The sequence below is a fragment of the Amphiprion ocellaris genome, chromosome 6 (assembly GCF_022539595.1).
Source record: "Amphiprion ocellaris isolate individual 3 ecotype Okinawa chromosome 6, ASM2253959v1, whole genome shotgun sequence".
In the NCBI taxonomy this organism is placed as follows: Eukaryota; Metazoa; Chordata; class Actinopteri; family Pomacentridae; genus Amphiprion; species Amphiprion ocellaris.
In genome coordinates, this window is record NC_072771.1 from 14,866,354 (window position 1) to 14,882,174 (window position 15,821).

A 15,821-nucleotide genomic window follows, 5' to 3' on the forward strand; every position below is an offset into this window, starting at 1 on the left:
CTGGATGACAGAATATTCTGCTGCTCTTGACGGTTGAGCTCACAATGATTTGGTTTTTGTACCTCTCTAGACAAGCAATCTGCAGAGAGCCAAGGCTTAGCTCACGAATGAGTGACTGTGGAAGATGGCTACAACAGATACTGGCAGAAGGCAGGAAACCGCAGTCGTGCCAATCAACACTTCATTGCCGTGAGGTACTCAGTCATAAAAAAAAGGCGAGGTGATTTCAACAAAATGATTTTGTATGAGAGGAACAGAAGGACTGCACAGTGTTGAATCATTGTGCTAATAATAAAATCATAGGAGAAATTTGCAACGGCTTGCTTTCCCTCACACTATTTAATCTGCCTCAAGCATCTCCAAGCTGGTAACGAGGGGAGCCAAGGCGGCGTTTTTGCAAATCACTCAGAGATGTTAATGGGGGAGTGGACGAGGAAAAAGCTGGCCAAGACAGCTAAAGAGTGGGGACAGCTGGCACGTTTCAATTATTTCTCTCTGTCTCTCTGCTGCAGCTGACAAAGGAGTGGATGGCACCACAACGGTGACGGGTGTCAAGCTGTAACACGTTTACAGTCAAAGTCCAGGCATAAATCGAGAACCTAATGTTCATTTCAGAGAGCTGGCAGCTCAAGCTGAAGGATGAATCAGTTTTTCCTGTGCATATCAGATCCCAATTCAAACTCCAGCCATATGGTGCAGGACCACATATGCCAGTCACCTCTCATGGCACATATGCCATTATTGTGGATGGGACACAAATGGCTGGAAGCACATATTTAAATTGGAAAGAAAAGTGAGAGAGAAGGAACAACAGAGGCCGAGATGTTGACTGTCCAAATCCTTTTATGTCATACATGGTCCAGTGGTGCTTCAAAAGCAACGCTAAGCCGTCATTAACCCCTGGCTATAATGTGCTGCAGACAAGCAAGACGCCTTCACGCTCACACTTCCTCCAGTTCCTTGAGTGTGCATCATGCCCATCCCCCTGCTGAGCTGTTTCCAGCAGAGCTCCTGTGCTCTGGGACAGCCATCAGTCTCAGCTTCTTATGAACACAGCCGGGTCGTCTAAGGTCAGTGCCACTGGGCTCTCCTAAATAAAAGGGTGGACATCTTGGAACTTTCAACAGAAAAGCTCAAGTCTAATGGCTCCTCTGACACGGCCCACCCTGCCAGCCTGGAATTTGACCCTTTTCACTGTCACTGACCCATCACCAACCCCGGTGACCCTTCTTACCCCGAGGCCACTGTGGACAGACAGTCAACATGCAGGGGAAAGGGAGGAGGGATGTGAACATTAAGGCTGGATTTTGCATTGAAAAGCAGGGGAGCCTTCAGGAGATATTTGTGCAATGCTGCAAGCACTAGCCTTATCATTTCATTAATTAGCACGACACGCCTGCCTGATGGACTTGAACGCCGCAGCGGCAGCTGTCTCAATTGATTATGGCGGTGGACATGGTGCTGCAATTATCGAGGTGACTGGAGACAACGCCTGCCACTTCTAATAAAGGACTTAACTTCTGCTTCCCACATCACAGCGTGGTGGTGGGAGGACAGTGGCAGCCTCCCTGTGTCTCCCATACCTTCAAGACCTTTTCAGAATCCCTCCACAGGCTGCCGTGGAGCTCAGTGTGGGCTGTAGTTCTTGAGCAGCGTGTCAGCTTTACTTAAGCTCGCATAACGCCTGAACAGTATCACTTTGGTGCCCCACAGGAAAGCATCCTCTATTAGCCCACCAGCTGGCTCACAATCCGCAGAGAATGGAATGGAAGGAGGTAGGAATGAAAACGAGAAGGAGAAAGAATGTGAGAGAAACAAAGACAGGGAGCTTTTGCCAGGAAGCGTCAAGTCCAAGCAGAAATGCAGGGAGTGAGTGCTCAGCAATGTAAATAGAGGCACTGCTTCCCAGCCTCATTTCATGTATGAACATGCATGAAGCCCACATGCCTCTAAGTGGATATAATATTATCTTTCAGTGCCGTACTGATTACTTCTCAATGGGATGGAAATGGCTGGGTGAAAATCCTTCAACAAATCTTAAGTGGCATGACAGTAGGCTGAAAGAGCCTGCATGTTTTTCTTCTCCTCCTCCTGCATCTCCATTTTCACTCCCCACTCTGAAAGCAAAGCAACAATTGGAGGCTGACAGCTCCAAAATGTTCACCATACCTCATTCACTGTTTTGACATATGCAGCCGCTGCAGTTTAGTGCAATGAAAGGGGTAGGCCAAACATCTTTGCCGACATATCACATTTCCTCAAGTGTTTTTCAGATTCAGGGGTTTGTCGGTTTGAGTATCAAAAGCTGTGGTTTAGACTGAGATGTTGCCTGAGCTGCTCACCTGCTTCATGCAAATGCAGCAGCCATTTTCATAATGCCAGATAACACCCTCCGACGGCCAAGAATGCTGAGGCAGCTAGCTTTGTCAAGTGGTGATGTTCTATAGATGGCTAAAAACAAATACCTCCTCATGTACAACTGCCAGAGAGCTACATCATCAATCAGCCACCACGTTTCTTTGTCTTGTCATGTTTACATGTTGAAGCGTCCTGTTATTACAGGCCAGAGCTTCTTGTCGTCACCATGATGATCAAAGCCCAGGGCTGCTGCTCCAATCATTCAGGAGCCCATCAGTGTGACAACTCTTACTTTGTACATTACAGCATGCCTCAGGAATCTCACATGGAAACAATCAAGAGTTGATTGGAAAAAACTGACATCGCGATATTTTGTTTTTCTACTATATATACAGACGAATTTTCACCAGACTACTTGACATTTTTCTATTTGGAAAGATTTATTCATTTTAGAATAATTAAAATAATAATTGAAATTTAAAAAAGATCTAATAAAAGCTGAAAATAGCTCTTTGGAACCTTTTTTTATTTGGTGTAACCCTGGCGGAGGCATTTTAGTTAGCATTTATCATACAGAACTTTGCAGTGCTGATTTAAATAGTCAAACAAAAAAGCTGTGTTGCATCGTGGGGTGGCAACAATTGGAAGATGCTGACAGAGTGTCTGTTTTTGGTCAATTCTGTCTTTTCTGTGGCTAAATTATTTACATTCAACTAATGATACGTTTCTGCAAAGTCTCCTGTTCTAAGCTCATTTCACTGCACAGCAACAAACATTATGTCTTGTAAATAAAGTTAAAAACAACTCTGTGTATCTACGAACCCATAAATTGAAGTAAATTATGTTTTATCAGACAGACTTCTCTTGTAGATTAGTTGTGTACCATGAAAACTGTGCAAGTTTTCTGTTAGTATCAAGCAGCAAAAAAAGTCATAGCATGTGTTAGGCTTGAGTTACTTCTGCCTTACTTCACGCTGCACATCTTGCAGCGTGATTATTGCACATTGTAGCCCAACTGCCAACCCATTGGAAATCCAAGCATCACCAAACAGTTGAAAATACTGTACCATCTTCAATATTTCAAAATATGTTTAATGTAGATGTTTCAGTCGAATGGCATTTTCCTAATGGACTGTTGAGAGCATTGACAACTAGAGCCTTAAATAACAAGCATTTTCTATGACTGACTAATCTGTTGATACATTTTTTTCATTAACTGTGCTTTAAACGTTGCATCTTTCTCTGAATCACACTTCAAAACTCAAAGATACTCAATTAACCATGATGTAAAGCAACACATATTCACATCCTGAGCTATAATTTACGAGTAGTTTGGCAATTTTGTCTTCAATGGCAAATAGTCTGCACTTTTGAAGCGCTTTTCTACCTCAGTGGTACTCAAAGTGCTTTACAGTATTTTATATTCACACTCTTACACACTAATGGTGGCAGAGCTGCTATGCATTTTAAGGTTCAGCGTCTCGCCCAAGGACACCGTGGCATGAAGAGGAGCCGGGGATTGAACCTCCAACCTTTATGATGGGTGGACAACCTGCTCTACCACCTGAGCCCCAGTCGCCCCAGTCACCTTAATATTGACCTCTTAAAATCTACTTAATTTGCCATTGACTATTTTATACACTCAGCACTAGAATATCTGTAATTGATCTTGGTATATGTCAAATTTCCTTCACAGGAAGGGTGGACGCAATGGGGACTTAAGATTTTAGTTGAGTATTTATCTAAAGATAGCACTCCAGTGTGTATCAAAGTGTGTGGGGTAAAGTTTCACATATTTGCAGGCCTCTAGGGAAACACACTGTCCACTATAGACCCACTGATGTAATCAATACCACTTCTATAGGAGAATCCTGGCGCAGAGCTGTTCCTGGGGTGCTGCTGGGTAATTAGGCTTACAGATGGAAGCCCAGCAGCTGTTGAAGACTAGACTAGAGCTGCCATTTCCCCCTGCTAATGGCTACATGCCAAAAGAGCTGTGTTCTTATGGGTTACAAGTCTTTTTTTTTCTGCAGCAGTCAGAGCTTGTGATATCCAAAAGTGAAGACTCCTAAAAACTGTTTTCTGTAGTTTGAGTCTTCTATTTTTTGGTGGCGAAGGGAGGGTCGATAAATTACATGTCAAGGCTGATGACACACTTAGCGGGCCGAGGTAGAGATGTTTGAAATAGCTTTCATACTGAGCTTAGTTAGACAAACACACACAAAAGCCTTCTCGAAAGCCCTCCCTTCCTCCCCCCAACCACCATGTTCTTCAACACCGAAGGAAGAGTGACAATTGGAGGGTGTATCAGGTTCGCAAACACTCGCCGTCCTTCCTTGCACCTCATTCATCATTCTTGATTGGAGGGAGAGAGCATGACAGAGGAAGAGGATAAAGTGACCCAGACTGGGGGAGAAAGAGGGAGTGAGAGGGGTTAGTTAATAAGGCAGAGGGGAGGGAAGAGAGAGCAGAGGGGACAGAGTTGTGTCAAGTAAACTAATGGAGACAAGGCCCGGATCCTGACCTGTGGGACCGCTGCTAACCCAAACCCACCACTGACCGTCTGCTCCCATCTCCTCTGAGCCCAGGCCACACATACAAGCAGGCAGCAACACACACATGCAGAGGCAGGAGGATCTGAGCTTGGCCTGCCTGATCCGCAGTGGACAAGGAACATTAACAACAGCCTGCACGCTTTCAGGGCTGCTATGAGCTGCCGCGTTTCAGTCTGGTGTTCCAAGTGCGGCAAGTGAAGAATTGATTTGTTTGGAGTGTGAAGGCAGCGTGTCAGTTTGGGGAAATGTGTGAATGTGAGTATGTCTGCGAGGAGAGGGAAGGGGGGGGTGCGCACGGTGAAACAACAGCGAAATTGGACTCTGAAACGAGCCAAATCGCTTGCGAGATGAAACAGACTACACCAGGAAACAAAAAGAAACAAAAAAACAAAACAACACAAGGCCCCAGAAAAGTGTTGAGCAAGGCTGGCTGGCACAATAGCAAAAAAAAACACAGAAACAAAAACAAAACTAACACACTTTCTTTTCTGCTCGACATATTTCAGACTGCACATGACAAAAACAACACTGAAGGAGTTAGAGGAATCAAAATCAAACCGCCAAGTGTGTCTGACTGTTTCATGAAACCATGTCGAAATAGAGACTCCACACCACATCAAACCCTGTAAATTCTCCTGAAAGCCTCCTCTCTCTCCCTTTAGCAGCCAGCGCTTTGATTATTGTGCGCAGCTAAAAGGTAAGCGCTGGGAGTGTCACACTTGAGAGTGTGTTTTAAGCACCATAAAGTATCAAGACCCAGATGGCTCATCCTCCCTGACAAACATGTCCACTCTACCTCGGCTCCAGTGGCACCTGCTACCAGGATTAGGTCAGTATACGCCAACCACTAATACAGTGTGCCACAGCTGATAAGCAGCCCCAGGCACTTCAGCGCCTGCCCTACATGCAACAGTTGATGAGTCGATACTGGTATCATTAGTGATAGTGATAGCAATATATCGATCTTTTCCAAAAACACACGCAGCAGACATGATTCTGATGCAATCTGTCACAGTTAGGCTTTAACAGATGTGTCCTTTTGAATGTGAATATCAGCACTCGTAATGTTGGGCGAAGCTTCAAGATAAGTGGTATTTCACCATGCTACAAATGTATTTAAATATTACATTCCTGTATCAATATTGTCGGAGTATTTCAAGTTTTTACAGATAGGAAAAAGTGAGACTAAATCAAAAGCTACTGTAAGTGCTAATAATAATATTAACTGTTAACATAATATTGTTTTGAATATTAAAGTGCAATAAATCCAGGTTTTTGATTGACAGATTTAGATATTTCTTTCAAATATGTAAATATGTAGACAAGTACCAAGTAAACAAGGAATTAATATTACATATTAAAAGAGCTAACTATCTATCTATACATCTCTCTCACTCTCTGTATATATATATATATATACACACACACACACACACACCCACACAGATACACACACACACACACACACACACACACACACACACACACACACACACACACACACACACACACACACACACACACACACACACACACACACATCTGTGCACATACATACAAAACAAAATCATAAAGCAAAAATAATATTTCACAATTCTGGACTAGGTTTATATATTCGAAAAGGAGTAAGAAGAAATAAACAAACACTTATTTAGTCCCACCTCTCTTCCATAAATTATTGATTGATAATTTCCAATTTTCAAAATATTATATGATATACAATTTCTGTTTATAAATCTAAGATATAATAAAAATATATACAATTATGATACTACCTATTCTATCTATCTATCTATCTATCTGTTTATTTGTGTGTGTGTGTGTGTGTGTGTGTGTGTGTGTGTGTGTGTGTGTGTGTGTGTGTGTGTGTGTGTGTGCATCATGTTATTACCACAATACTGCAACATTTACAGTTTTATACAGGAATGGAAAAACTTAATGAGTATTTTACTCATATCTGAACCAAAATGCAAATGTCAGGAACACCATGTGTCAGTCTAACCCCGGTCAGTGCTGCTGTTAGTACTCTGTACACATCTCTCCATGGCTCATGTGACATTGGAACAATCCCTCTTGCTCCTTCCCAAAACAAACAGCAGTGAAATCCCAGCCCTGCTGCTCACCCCCTCAACACAGCAGCACTAACCCAACAGCCAGGGAGGTTGGAGCCCATGCTCTGCTGAATGGGGTATTACAGTCAGTCAGAGGCCGTTTGGGGCCCCACCAATAGGGCCCAGTGCAGGGAATTCACCGGTAGCCAAAAACAACAGCCAAACAGATGACCGCTTGAATATTGGAGGAGACCACACTGTGCATGTTCCTTTTTTTTTTCTCAAACCATCCCTAAAAATGCCGCCCCTCTGCCTCTGTCTGTTAACAAACGGGGCGCTCACGTCCAGTGAAATACACGACCGAAAACAAGCGCTTTCTCAGCAGTACGTGTCAAGTTACATCTTTCACCGTGTGCTGGGGTCAAGGCTAATAGCCAGACTCTATCTCCAGACTCAGCCCTACTGTACGAGTCCAAGCCTGCAGTACTGCTTGTAGACAGAGCGTCTCTGATAAGCCACTGACAGAAACACGGATACTAATATGTGACCACTAGAACGGTAAAGGGCTCAGAAATACTGAACAAACACTAGGAGAGGACCACCCATCTGGAAATACTCGGAAAATACTTTATACGGCTTGCTAATACTTCTGTTTGATTTGGGATCTGGTTTCCTGGGTTCATCTCCTTTCTCCCCTCAATACTCTGGCATGTTCTTCTGATACTTGGATGTCCTTGTCTGTCATGGAATCTGAAGCATTTTACATCCGTTCTGTTCCTGGCGATGCGTTTTCCATCTTCACAAGCCCGTGTGAACTGCTTCCCAAAATGTCCAATCCATTACAAGCATGTTTGTAATATCCATCTAGGCTGACGACTGTCCCCTTGCCAGCGATTGCACATTATCCAAGCGTCGTGTTTGGCCACAATCGCCTACCATCTGGCTTTGTCAATGAGCGTTACAGCCTCATCTGCAAACAACATTGGCTCGGAACCTCTCAACACAGATGAGCTTAAAACGCACATAGCGAGGAACTGGGATCTTCAAACAAATGCTGGGCGGGGGAAAAACCCACTCTCTCTGGCAGAGTGACTGGAGCTGGGAATAAAGGATTAAAAGCAAGAAAACCTGCAAGTGATCAGAGCCGACACGCTTTACATTTCAGGCTTGACAGTACTGACAAGATGCTGGTCATGTATTCTCATAAGAAAACAATGAAAAGGCTTTCCACAATGCAGTTGGCTGTGTTTTCTTTGGACGAGGAGGAGGATTAAGATTAGACAGAAGATGTGATGAGAGCTGCTGCTCTCGAGTTATTTCCTCTCTAAATTTTTCCCTGCTCCTGAAAAAAAACAATCTCAACAAAAAACAAACAAACAAACAACCCCCCCCCCCCACAAAAAAAAAGTAGCCCACATCTATTTTATCCAATGTTGCTACTGTGTCGCGATGACAGTCAAACCTGTGTTTGACAATCAGCTCAGAATACATGCTCAAGAGCTTGGTTCATAGTGAAGCTGAACTAAACCACAGTAAGAAACTGCAAAATGTTTTGGTTCAGCATGTCAGTTTGCAGCTATTTCAATAAATAGCCATTTATTGCAATATTTCTTCTCTGTAATGTTTTGGGCCCTGAGCTTGATCAAAAAATATCACCATATCAAATAATATCTAAACCTTTTTTCTTGACGACAGTAGTCCTGTTCCAGGTTTCAGCGCTGTGAATGCACTCTTCCTGCTGTGTGTTCGCTATTGAACGCTTGCACAAAAAAATGTTGCCTGAGGTGTCACCTCGGGGTCGCAGCCACAACAAAAATTCATGTGCTTTTTTTTTTCAGAGCATGGTGTGCACAACGCTGATGGCAGGATAGCTGAGGTGTAGCAGGTGAGAGGGATCCTGCACATGAAAGACCAGAATAAACTGCAAATATTAACATTTAACCTGAGCTGAACAACTCTGAAAGTGAGAGGAGGTAGCTTTGAGGCTGCACAGTACTGAAGTGAATTCACATTAACTCCGACTGTATCTGAGGCAACACAAACAGCAAAATAGAGATGGCACGCCCAAAATGCTGGTCATGTCCCTGACAACTTATCCTAAATGTCCGTCATGGCCTTTACTGATTTTGTAGTTCCTGCCTTTCCACAGATAAAGTGGAATCCATAGTCAGTCGATGAACACAAAGCCACACATACAGCTTTCAGTGTGACTCCAATTTTCTGTCACAATAGCTGATCACCAGCCATGGGCTCGCTGACGCAGATGACAGGGACTGATAGCACTGACTGACAGGTGTCAAGCGTCCTCACGTATCACAGCTAATGCAGACAAGAGAGGGAAATAGACGGAGTATCCAACAGAGTCTCTGTTTCACAAATGAAACTTAACCAGCAGTGACCAAATGCTCTGAAGGGGGGTTGAGTTAATATTTCATGCGCACTAGGCTCTCTGCACAGAGAAGACACTTTTCTAATGGACGCAATAGTGCTCTAAAGGGGCTACAGAGTGCACAGGGGGTTAGCTTGACATATCAGCAATGACTTTACAAGCCACTTAATTGCCATGCATGGAAAATCAGGACTGCCTTTGAAAACTGGCAGCTTGTAAAAGACGGTGCATTCTGACATCACTTCTTGCATCATAGAAATTCCAACAATCCCTTCCAGTCAGCTTTTCGAGGTGCCAGACCACAGAGGGGTTGTGGGTAATGTGGTTTGGTCCCTTTGACTGCATGCCACTCTACATAAATACTACATGACGATGTAATCGTAATTTAAAAAGCTATAAATATTGAAGAAGAATTAAAATAATTTATGGAACACTGCAGTGTGACAGGATGTGTGTGAGTGTATGTGTGTGCGTGAGCGTTTTGTCTCCTTTCACTCCTCTCTTGCAGCGCATGTTGAACGATGGGCAGCAGCGGTGCAAGCTGGGAATTCTGTAATTGCTTTTTCTGTCCCTGAAGCAGGCCTTCCTGCTTTAAATCAAAAAAGGCAATCTCTGTCAGTAATGGCTCAATTAATAATTAAACACGTGTCTTATCTCCGCTGAGCTCCCCCTATTTATTTTCATCTTTCCGACAAGGATGGCTGCACAAACAGCATTAGCACTATCAATAAAGGGAGCATTAATATCAACCCTTTTCTCCAAAAACAAATCACTCAGTTCATAAGCTGTCCTGTGGCTGTGAACAGTAATAACCCACAGATTAATAAAGAAACAAGTCATGTTTTGGTTTTCTCAATTCCTCCTAAGTATTTTGTCTCCCTGAACTCCTAGTGTTAGCTAACCCATCTGCCTTCTGTATTCTGCGAGGAGTTTGTACCTTTTTAATATTTAAAACGAATGAGGGAACACATGAGCTGCTGTTCAAGCTCATTAACAAGGGGGATGATGTTAGAAGCAAGAGAGGTTTATTTTCTGCAACCCAAACTACCATCTCTCAACTCCCTCCTGCACATGTGCCTGTCATATATGAACCCTCAAAACAGCACAGCTTCAAAATAAGTGTTGTGTCAATATAGGAACATTGGTCTCTCTGATAACGAAAGTATTTCCTGCAAGCTGTCTGGAATTTGTCAAACAAATCACAGCAGGTACTCGAGGTGAGCTTAACCAGGCTTAGATTCCACAGCGGTGATGGCTGCTTTCAATTCCTAGCCTTTGCTAATCTGGCTGTGTGAAGCCTTTTGCATCCCTTATGTTTTTCCAATGTCATGTCTGCCCTGCAGTCATCTAGCCTGCCTGCTAGAAAGCCAGCCAGCCAGCCACACTCTCCGTCTACCTCCACTCTATCCCGATTCAACGGCGGCGAAAAGCTGATTAGTTGGTCAGAAGGTCAACCTCCATTCATTATTTAATGGGTGAGAGGCTGCAAACAGTCAGGCTGGCCACTGAGGTTAGTGATACATTACACTGACCTGGCCAGAGGAGAGCTGCTCGGCCGAATACAAACATGCTCTCTCATCTACTTCACTATGCCTGAGCTGCCCTCAATCCCTCTGCCCCTGACCTTGCTGCTCCCACTCCAATCACCATCCTTCCTCCCCTTCTCCGGCATTCAGAATCCAGCAGGTGAGACGTGTTTCATTTTTATGTAAGCTTCCGCTGCTGGCCTGTAGCTCCTGCTGGCCCAGGTAACGGAAGGCGAGGCGGAGGAGGGAGGTAGAGGAGACCGTAGCTCTTTTATTGACATGCAGCAAACAGCAGCGGTGGAACAAAGGCCACTCAGCACCTATTGAGAGAGCAGGCCTGCAGACAGGGTGGTTGATTAGCGATTCGACACAGGGACCCTGGACTGTGTAGCACATAATGAGAGCTTAGGGAGCAAGCCGTGAGCCGATGGGGGAAGGAGGTATGGCGGAGGCGGGCTGAGGATAGACGAGGCGAGAGGCGGGGTTCTACCATAAGGAATTGATTTCCCACAATAGCAGATGGATATATGAGTAAAAAGCTTCCATAGGAAAAAAAAAAAGCAAGGGTATGGGCAGATCCTAAATCCTTAAGCTACAGCACTGTTAATGTGTTTATATATAAACAGTCAGAGGATAAGCCCTAAATCCACTGCCAAGCTAAATGGTTTATGCATCTTTTTTGTTTGTTTACTTCTATGTCATTTAAGCAAATTGGTCCGACATCCCTGACGAGCACGAGATCTAAAGTGAGTGCATTTTGCATTCATGTCCAAAAGCTCCTCTCTCTCCCTTAACACTACAGTAACCTCATCTTCACCTTTCATTTGGCCTCAGAGAGATGTTAACAGACTCAGATGTGCATGATGGCAGTTCTGTGTGCTTTTTCTCCCCCCCCTCTCTTCGTCTGCACGCTCTTCTCTTCCTTTGTTCCACTGGTCTAATCCAGTATGTGTGGGCCGGTAAGTTTAATGGAAACAATTTATTAAGTCCAGCTTAAAATGCCATCTGCAGCTAAGCCTCCCAAAGCCGCTAAGCTCCTGGTTTCGCCCTGGAGCTTGCTGTGTTCACGCTTACTGTAATGCTCTGTTTAAAATGAGCACAACGGGTCAAAATTAATCAGGATTACAAGGGCACAAATCCACTTCAGAAATGGGTTTTCTACCAATCTTTCTCCTGCTATCCCAAGATGCCCCAGGTTTCTCTGGTGGACAGCACACCACATGGGTTTACCATCACAACATGGCAGGTTGCATTTAGCTGAGACAACAGAACCTCAGAGAGGAGAAGGGGTGGAAAAAGAGGGTGCCTCGACCGTACTTATTGCTCTAAAACCCACAGATGCAACATTCAGCATAGCCAGTGCAGATTCCTAAGTGTTCTTCTCAGATATTTCTAGCTGCTGACAGCTAGGTGATAACTCCCCACCACATCCATAGGCCCAGCTTTGTGAAATGTCATAAGAAGGCCTACCAGCGAAGTGTTTATCTGTGCTCTGTGGAGGTGCCCTGTACATGCTCAGCAGCTACATTTAGCTTCTCATTCGCCTTCTAGCAAGTGACAACAGTAAACTCTGACCTGCGATTCAATAAGAGTAGCCCTGAGTGGAGCACAAGGCTTCACAGCGCTTTTACTTAAACATGCCATCCTCCAGGAAATCAATAATTTGCAGGAGGTTTAAGACAGGAAATAAACAAAAACCAATAACTGTTAGATAATGCTTGCCCTGTGCTGCACCTTCCTACATTATAACCACCAACACAGACAGACATTCAGCAGAACTTGTGGTTGCTCTTGGGTAACAACACCCAAAGAGAATTGCACAGTGTGTGCTGTACTATTACAGATACTATTAGTTTGTGCTATTATCAGTACCGTCGGCTTGCATCTATAACAGGTTGTCAACAGGCAAGCGATGCAGAGATGATGAAAAGTAAATATGAGAGAAAGAAGGCTTGGGTGTCTGGGTTTTGCCCAAAACCCTGTTCTGTGTGCATAATTACAGTGTTCTGCCATCACTGATTACAATGTTGGTCTTTCCTCTCCTCTATTAACCCTGAACCGTTTCATTAACATGACAGACTGTGGGCCTGTGTACAATTTGAACTTAACCTCAACTGTTTGTACACGTAACTGCTCACCAAAATAAAGTTCAAAAGGGAGCATAACGTTGAAATGCAAGGAAGAGGTAAAAGTAAAAGAAACACTCATTATCTGGTGAATTGTACAAGCCAAACATGGTCACAGCATTATATATTTATGTGTACCATAATGTTTATGTGTGTGTGTGTGTGTGTGTGTGTGTGTGTGTGTGGGTGGGTGTGGGTGTGCATGCATCTGTCTGAGACTCTCCCAGCCAACAGCTCGACAGGCCTGGTGATCAGAGGAACGCGGGCTTTTCATCAGTCCCACAGGACCGTGAGCGAGACCGGTAATGGGACACATACGCTGCATTCTAAACCAGAGGAAAACAGCCTGTGGGCTGCTCAGTATTGCACACACATTATACACACACAGAAAAACCAGTCCAAGCCAAAAACAAACACTGTCCTAGAATCCATTACAGCTCCAAACAACAACATTGGAATGGGAGATGAGAGCTGGCTGGCAGCTCTGCCCTTCTAGCGTGGCAACTTCTTCCTCATCGTCACCAAATCACCTCATCAAACTGCTGATTTCTTTTCTGCCTCACCCTTTCTAACCCCCAACTCTAATCTGGTGCCCTTCTACTACATCATCCAAACAGGATCTGGTTGATCTGTGTGATAATCAGGAGAGACTGTGATTGGATTGGCAGGATGTAATCCCAGGGATCTAATCCTCAGCCCTGTGTGCACGTTAGCAAGACCCACACAAGCCTTCCTTCACTCGCTGAAATAGAAAGCGGTGTTTGACAGTGGCTGTGCATGTGCCTGCACTATCAGCTGTCCATGGCAGGGCCTGCTTATATGCAGCCATGCTCTGTACAAGCATGCAGGGAAAATAAGTCAACACCCTGACAGCTGACAACAGCAGCAGCCTGGTGGAGAATAGAGGGAGTTGGACGCGGTCTAGTTGTTTTCTAAACCATGCAAGTCTGGAAGTCATTGTCATTGTGAATGCAGGTTTCGCGAGGCCGACGCTGGTCACAGGTCATCTACATCATACAGCCAGCAGGCCTGGTTTCTCTCTGCTTGTCAGCCGTGCTTTTCCAGTCAGCAGTCAAAGCTGAAGTGCTAAACCAAGCAACACCTTTATATGCTGTTGAGAGGGAATACACGTAGCTTTCAGAGTGGATGCTCTGATGTGGAGGTGAATGAAATGGAGATACAGGAAAAAAAACTCTCATTTTTGATGATCAGAGCTGTGGTGCAATGTCACAACCAAGATGGAATACAGAACTGGCTGCACTGATTTCTATCATCTCTACAAAAGACTTTATCTCAACATTTTCCAGAAATATTTATCAAAAAAGGTACGCTGAGTGAAATATATTTGTGACATTAGGACAACATTTTTAACAGTTGAACTGTTGAGTCCTGCAAACATGCCCCCCCCTCCAAAACTCTCCTAACACGGCCATATTTTACTCTGTTCAGCAGATCCACTTCCTTCTCCCTCAGCTTGTGTTAATGGGCCTCCTTCCTGGGTCCTGCCCTGGAGGGACGTGGTCTCCATGCTGCTATCTGTCACTACCAGGCTGATGGAGCCTCTCCTCTCTTCTCCGCCTCCCTGCATCCACAGCTTGATACCTTTCTGCCTGCTCTGACCTGCCAAGCATCGTTGCATGTAGCAAATACACAGGTGCAGCCTACAGTCTATGCCCACATGGTGTCAGTGACATGCCAAATATACCCACACATGTATGTCACTGTGTGTACACGAATACAAAAATGCACTAAATCATGTGAAATCATGCATGATCATACCACACAAAAAGAAAGGGTCTTATAATCCTCAAATGTGCATATGTGAATGCACACACACAGAGTTTGTGTTGTCTGGGGGGCTGACAAAGCTCTTTCTCTCGCTTTCCTTTGGCATCCATTATGGTCCAGGCCTGCTGTCAGAGAGCTTGTATTGCCTGAGGGGAAGTTCCCATTTGTGGGAGCATGTGGCAGGGAGGCTCTAAATCCCCTCTAATGAACCAATATGTAGGAGGGCTAAGCCTTTGGCGGGGTCGTCCAAGAAACGCCACTCTGCACCCAGGCAAAAATGTATGCATATGTAGTCACCAGACCTTGTTTATGTCTGCTGACATTTAAATCTGAATGGGAGCTGCAGGATTAGAGCGAGGAAGAATTGGACTCATTTGCAAAGCCCAGTTGTTGTGATGTGTATGAACGAGACAGAAGAGAGAGGACTGGAAGGACACAGCAGAAAACAGATCAGGCTCTTACCTTTGGGTGTGGTAGGGGAAAAGAGCTTCTCCGATCCTACATCAGACACCTGGAAAAACAAGAAAGCAGACCTTTAGTGGATTTGTTTGATGAGCAGAGCCACTGACAAACCACAGTCACTCCTATTAGGAAAACTGACTCATATAATTTAAGGTAATTCATCAAAACTAATGCAGGCACAGGCACATACTTTGCCTGCTCAGTAAAAGGCTTATTCAGCCACAAATGTGGTTACAAGTGCTTGGAGGTAAAGTTCAGCTCCCACACACAGCATTATACAGTCAATCAACAGTCTCAAATCAGCCAACGAGAAGAACTCCCTCTGTACCAGATGGTCCCTGTCTGGCTCTTTCCTGATGAGGTAACATTAGGTGGCACTGTTGTGCCACCTGAAAACCCTTAAAAGAAATGCTGTCAAAGACAAGGAAGTCAGTAAGATGGCTATACAGCATTAGAGCACAAAGGCTCCTGCATACAAGATGCCGCTCAGAAATCGCATTTTATTCTGCATTATTTTTTAAAGGAATTGCATATCTCATGAAAGGAATACAATTCCACCCTAAAAA

At 44.4% G+C, this 15,821-nt stretch overlaps 1 protein-coding gene across 10 annotated transcripts in view; it reads right to left on the reverse strand.

The window, feature by feature from the left end:
- fbrsl1 (fibrosin-like 1) overlaps nucleotides 1-15,821 on the reverse strand; it is a 329,368-nt gene that overhangs the window by 20,862 nt on the left and 292,685 nt on the right. For all 10 annotated transcript variants that reach the window (XM_035948759.2, XM_023271541.3, XM_023271547.3 and 7 more), the window contains one exon: nucleotides 15,256-15,304. In XM_035948759.2, coding sequence (XP_035804652.1) covers nucleotides 15,256-15,304 — 49 coding nt within the window. The remainder of the gene's footprint in view (nucleotides 1-15,255; nucleotides 15,305-15,821) is intronic.